Source organism: Hyposmocoma kahamanoa, unplaced genomic scaffold, assembly GCF_003589595.1.
Source record: "Hyposmocoma kahamanoa isolate Upper Pololo Valley unplaced genomic scaffold, ASM358959v1 97, whole genome shotgun sequence".
Lineage (NCBI taxonomy): Eukaryota > Metazoa > Arthropoda > Insecta > Lepidoptera > Cosmopterigidae > Hyposmocoma > Hyposmocoma kahamanoa.
Genome location: NW_020655294.1, coordinates 2,851,468 through 2,857,193, shown reverse-complemented (window position 1 = coordinate 2,857,193; position 5,726 = coordinate 2,851,468). Strand labels below are relative to the sequence as shown.

The 5,726-nt window shown below is 37.4% G+C and overlaps 2 protein-coding genes across 2 annotated transcripts in view; both read right to left on the bottom strand.

The window, feature by feature from the left end:
* Positions 1–3,195, bottom strand: part of LOC113238619 (5-hydroxyisourate hydrolase) — a 4,722-nt gene extending 1,527 nt beyond the window's left edge. The window contains exon 1 of the mRNA XM_026475448.1: positions 2,854–3,195. Within this exon, the coding sequence (XP_026331233.1) occupies positions 2,854–3,111 (258 nt within the window). The 5' untranslated portion in view covers positions 3,112–3,195. The remainder of the gene's footprint in view (positions 1–2,853) is intronic.
* Positions 3,196–3,525: 330 nt separating this feature from the next.
* On the bottom strand, positions 3,526–5,511 carry LOC113238613. Its single transcript, XM_026475442.1, has 2 exons — positions 5,402–5,511; positions 3,526–4,923 (listed from the first exon to the last, which is right to left on the bottom strand). The coding sequence occupies exon 2, from the start codon at positions 4,855–4,857 to the stop codon at positions 3,670–3,672; it is 1,188 nt and encodes a 395-aa protein (XP_026331227.1). The 5' UTR covers positions 4,858–4,923; positions 5,402–5,511; the 3' UTR covers positions 3,526–3,669.
* Between the last annotated feature and the right edge of the window lie 215 nt (positions 5,512–5,726).

Below are 5,726 nucleotides of genomic sequence, written 5' to 3'. Positions count from 1 at the left end.
ACGACCTATAACAGTCGACTAAATACAAAACGACCTATAACAGTCGACTAAATACAAGACGGAACGTGTCTGAGGAGTAAGTACAAGCTCACGCGCATAAAAAGACTCACCGTTTTCGAAATATAGACAATGTTTCAATTGCCCCCTGTTACTTTTGCCTCAGGTCTACCTACATTTTACGCCCCCAGCGAACATATAAGATTCAGGAACACCCCAACCCGTGTCACCCTCGAGTTTTAGGTGGTGCTAAAGCGAGCAATCCTTTTATTTGTTGAGGCGCCGCGCGTATCGTTCCTTTTAGCACATCAACACAATAACTTGCAATTTTGTTAAATGTAGAAAGAACTAAATATATTCCATTTTCAATTAAGAATATCCCATGGACCACTCATGACGACTACACCATCTTAGCCCATACATGTCTCGGCGACCCGACGTGCTTCTGTACCAGTCTTACGTTAGCTTCCCATATCAAATATCTTGGTGTAATGATAGATAACACCTTGAGTTTCAATATGCATATAGATTTACTTTCAGCTAGGACACGTAAACTAATATATATCTTTAAAAATCTTAGGCACATCGCAGATAACCGTGTCATTAATATGGTGTACTTGGCGTTATGCCAACCCGTTCTAACGTACTGCATCACTGCTTGGGGTGGAGTACCTAAATCTTCTTTAATAAAGGTTGAAAGAGCTCAGCGAGCTGTCCTGAAAGTGAGTCGGTCTTTGCCCTTTATGTTCCCTACTTCAGACCTTTATTCCCTTTGTGATGTCTTGTCTGTGCGTCAACTATTTGTCCTGCACACTGTATTAAAACAACACGTTGTTCTGAACTATGATCCTTCGCTCCATATTAGCAAACGTTTGAAATATAAAGTATGTCATTCTTCTATTCGCTGGACCACAGCTTTTTCGAATAGATTCTTCGGTTTTCTAGGCGGGTAGTTATATAATAAAATAAATAAAACAACTAAAATATACTCGCTCACTAAATACAACTGTAAAAGAGTTGTCACTAGTTGGCTTAAAAATCTAAGTTATGATGAAACTGAAAATCTCTTAATTGTTCCAACTTAAAATAAAATCTAAATTATGATTAATCTTAAAATTTGTGAATTGTCTCAACTTAAAATAATTAATACTAAATTAATATGGTTATTTCATTATTTAGGTAAATTGTGTACACCTTGCATAGTCAATCACACTCTCTGTCACACACAGAACACACACACGCACACGCAAATACACATACACACACGCACGCACACACCTTCACACACACATACACACACCATCACACACACATGCACACACTCATTTATCCACACACCCTCGCGCCTTAAGTCTATTAATAAAGTCATTTCTTGATATAACTATCTAAGTATAAGTAAGCTGTACTTGCTTTTGGTCCGGATTGTGGAGGGGCTGGTGATCTGTAATACAGGTCTCCTAGTACGGATGCCAGTCTCTCACACAGACTTAAATATTGTACTATTTAGATAATTAAGCACTGTTTTTGTATTTATACTAAGACTTTGTGAGAGAAACAATAAAGATATATTATTATTATTATTTTCACGCTGCATTTGCAAGCTGTGAGTTCGTTATACGCAGGAGTTTTTCAATGCCTTGAAGGTTCTATACAATAACACCTTTAGGATGCTGTTGCGGCTGCCCCTGTTCTGCAGTGCGTCCGACATGTTTTGAAGGCGCGTATCATAGACATAGTGTGTTGCGTTATTGTTATTATACGAAAAAAGCGCGTACCGACGGCTTTGACGCGGTAACATGCAAAAGGAACAGATGTAGCGTGTCCGATACTATGGCATTGGACTAAAATTCACGTACCCAAAATGGTCTGGGTGACGTACGATAGTACTTAATTGCCTACTTACTATTAATAATTTCCTACCATTTTCTTACATTTGTGTGTAATTTACTAGCATAGTTTATAAGTTTTAACTGTCACTAACAAAATAGATTAAACGAATAAACGATCTGAATTGTAATAATAGATTAGTATTACAAAAAAATAATGTTCTATGTTGTGGCGTAAATAATTTGTTTTCGTGAATCTTGCAAACACAGGCTAATTAAGGCCAATGCATTCGTGTCTATGCGCTTTGGTGCATTTCAGCTATATAATAACAGTATTGCACATGAATCCGTCTGGATAGGGTCAGTTAAAAGTTATATCCCAATATAGAGATAACCGACGTTCTTTATCTGTGAATGGCATAATTATATTTAAACACTGTTGTCGTAGATACTGTAATATACAGCATAAATGGTTACATTAGAGCTCCGTAAACTTTATTATCGAAACTTTGACTTCATTCGAAATATAAAAAAATTTTGGAAACCTATTCCTATAGGTTTTCAATAAAATTATGATTCTATAACATCTTCGAAAAGTTGTTCACAATAGAGAAGTGCGATTATAACATTTTTATAGCATTGACGACTTATTTGGGAGAACTGTTATTCAGTCGGCTGAGCGCCACTGGGTTTTTTGGAATCATGTGTAGACTACTACCTTATTGTCGTTAATAAATTATTAATAATAATTTACGCCGAAGGAAAACATTGTAATGAAACGTGCATGTTGAAAAAGCTTCAAAGTGTGTGAGTGCCTCATTCACGTTGGACCTCGCTGACGGATCAGAGCTTGCGACGGTCATAATAAACGAAACACTAGCATTTCCTTAGTTTTAAGCGGATATTATTCTGTATTTGTACGGTTGTGATATTTAAGGACTTATCTGCATTTTAAAATTCCGTTGAGTTTAGTTTCGCAAAAATTTTAAGTATTTTTTAACCTGAAGTCGTAGCTTAGGTACCTACTTACCTCAACATAGTCATAGATGGTCTTTTTTCCAAGCGTTTTGTAGTAAGTGTCGACATCAAACTTCAGCTTATAAGTTCCTGGCGCCATTGATTCCTTCGAGAAAGGAAACAGTGCACGTCCGTCACTGGAGGTCACAGCGCTGTGCCACTGAGTCCAAGATCCTTCGTTGTGTTGTTTAAAGAGTTCTATAAAAACTCCAACAGCTGGTGAGCCTACTGCAGTGTCTAACACGTGTGTCGATAATACAGGACGAGACATTTTGGAAATAATAACAGCTCGGAGAATTTTGAAGTTCTTTGGAAAAACAGTGAAACACTGGCCTCGTAGGAGTCCGTATCGTTGGGAAGACGATGTTTCAATGACTCTGAGTTTTTATCATTAAGAGGTCAAATGGTAATTAATATGTTGCTAAATTAAGTGATAAGAGAAATGATAACAGTGTTTGTGTAGGCAGTGGTTTTTATATTTGGTCGGTTGCTATTTAGCACGATAAATGTTATCGTGATATAACAATTAGTTTGCGGTGCTATATCAGTAGAATGCTCTCATAGTCTACTTCTGGGTTATGGACCAATAAAAAAAGTATGGACAATAATTAAACAGCTTCTAGAACAGTGTACGTTTTATCCTGGACGGATTGCCAAGTCGCGAACAGAACGAAATTACTATTAAATGAGAAAATAAAAAAAACTCTAATGGAACTTACCACGTCACTTACCGCATACTTTATTTTTAATATAGATATGCATTTACAAAATCGCAAAATGTGTAAGACAAACAGATTTTCCAGAAATTTGGTGGTCTTGAATGTAATATCTAGTCCATGCCTTCCGAATTGAAGTTGACGCTGCCTTTCCGTGCGAAGTTTTTCTTTATGTACAAGTCTGGATGTAGTATCTCCTTTCTGATCACAGAAGACTGTTCAAGTCGATTCTCGTCTAACATTACATTGGGCCCGGGCTTTATCAGTTTACCACTGAGTCGGTCGTCTTCATACCCAAACCTATTTATACTGGGCATCCCGTGTTTCATGTAGTCTATTCGCCATATGGGCTGGTCTTCAGACTCCACTTTATAAGCCATATTATCTTTCATGTCCTTCTGTGGCACTTTCTTCGATATTTTCATATCTGGCACCTCTACTGACATTGATAATTTTTCCTCAGAATACTCTCTGTAATCAGTCTTACTATTTTTTTTGTCTTTAGACTTTACCTTATAAAACGTTAGCATCTTTTTATGTCCGTTGTTGTAAAGATTGGTTCCTTTTGTGTCTTGATTTCCTTGATTTGACTTAATTTTTTCCTTCTTCTTTGAGTTTTTGTCAAGAGACCAGTGCTTTTGCATTTTTATACTGTTAGTTTGTCGTTTTTCATCTTCCTGTTTTTTCTTCGCGTTGAAATATCCTGTGTTTGACACCTCTAAGAAGTTCGACAGATCTTCGCTATTAATTAATGGGAAAACAGTGGGACTGTGCGGAGAGACGGTGCTTCCGTCAGAGGTTTGAAACTGTTTGTAGATCATCTGCTGAATCGACTTCTGTATGAGTTTGTTAAGCGCTTCATCTTGCATGATCATGTTGCAAGGAATCGCGGGAAAGTTTTTGCAGAGAACGTTTTTCATCAGGCTTAGTATTCGTTCTCTTTTTTGCGGACTGGACGCTTGAGGATGCGGCGCAGGCTGGGAGAAGTCTGACCTAGAAGGTTCTTTAGAGTGTTTCTGACTATCAAGGGGTTCTGGTTGACTTTCTATCCTAACATCCGTTCTTTCGTCTATTTCTACGGGATTTCGTCCCCTGGGCCAGGTCCTTTCGTCCATTTCGATAATGGTCGGCCTTTCTCTGTTTGCCCTCTTTGAATTTAAACCCAAATTGTTATGTGGATTATCTTTCTGAAAGTGTGAGACCATCTTGTTCATAAGCGCGTTGTTGCGTAGGATCTTGAGGTAGCATCTCTGTATAAGGACTATCGTGATGAGGGTCAGCTCCAAGCGAAACGTCTTCATCGTGATTGAAGTGAAGTGTGGGGAAGGTACAAGTTATTTTATCGTCGAAATATTCATTAGGTACATCTGGAACAATAAATTTAAATTTATTTACTATAATATTGTAGTCACTTTGCAATTAAAGGCTTGGCAAAGTCCGGTTATATAATATTATAATCTACATATAATTGTCAAAATGTCATACACTTGCAACGCACAAAACAAAACTGCAACGTGTTTCTACAGTCAACAACTCTTTTGGAAGAGAGTCATTTCGGTCGAGGGAGTTAAGACGTGTCGATGCACTTCGTGTTTTGTCATTCCATATTCATAAATTTTCTGTGACGAGAAATGTAAAAACTAAAACATACAACTAGAATAATTTCAAATTCTTACATTTGTTCAATTGAAAAGAAATAAATAAATTATATAAAACCATAAATTTTAAACTTGACTATGGATTACTTGAACATTATTGAGGTAGGTACCTATGGCACCACCTTGTTTAATAAAACTTATAAAAGAAAATGTAACAGTTACTTTTATTGTTAAAGTTCTTAAGTACCTTATCGTGATGATGATGTGGTGTGCCGGCTGGGTGTCGAGGCGACTGCGGTGGTAGCGTGCCGGCGCCGGTCCACATCGCGTTGTTTTGGTCGCCATTTGTAAATATACAGCGATGCTATCCGGTCGCCAGGCGTTCGCACGTGACACGCTCTAGAGTTGCCTCTGACTTGTGGAAATTTATTGTCTGAAACTGAAAATACTTTACATTGTCGGTAATAAAGTCGTCTTCACTTTCTTCGAATAACGTACTCTCGTACGATACTCTAAAGCAAATCGAGTTCTTATGTTTTCGCGATTTTTATACATAGGAAATGAAACTATTT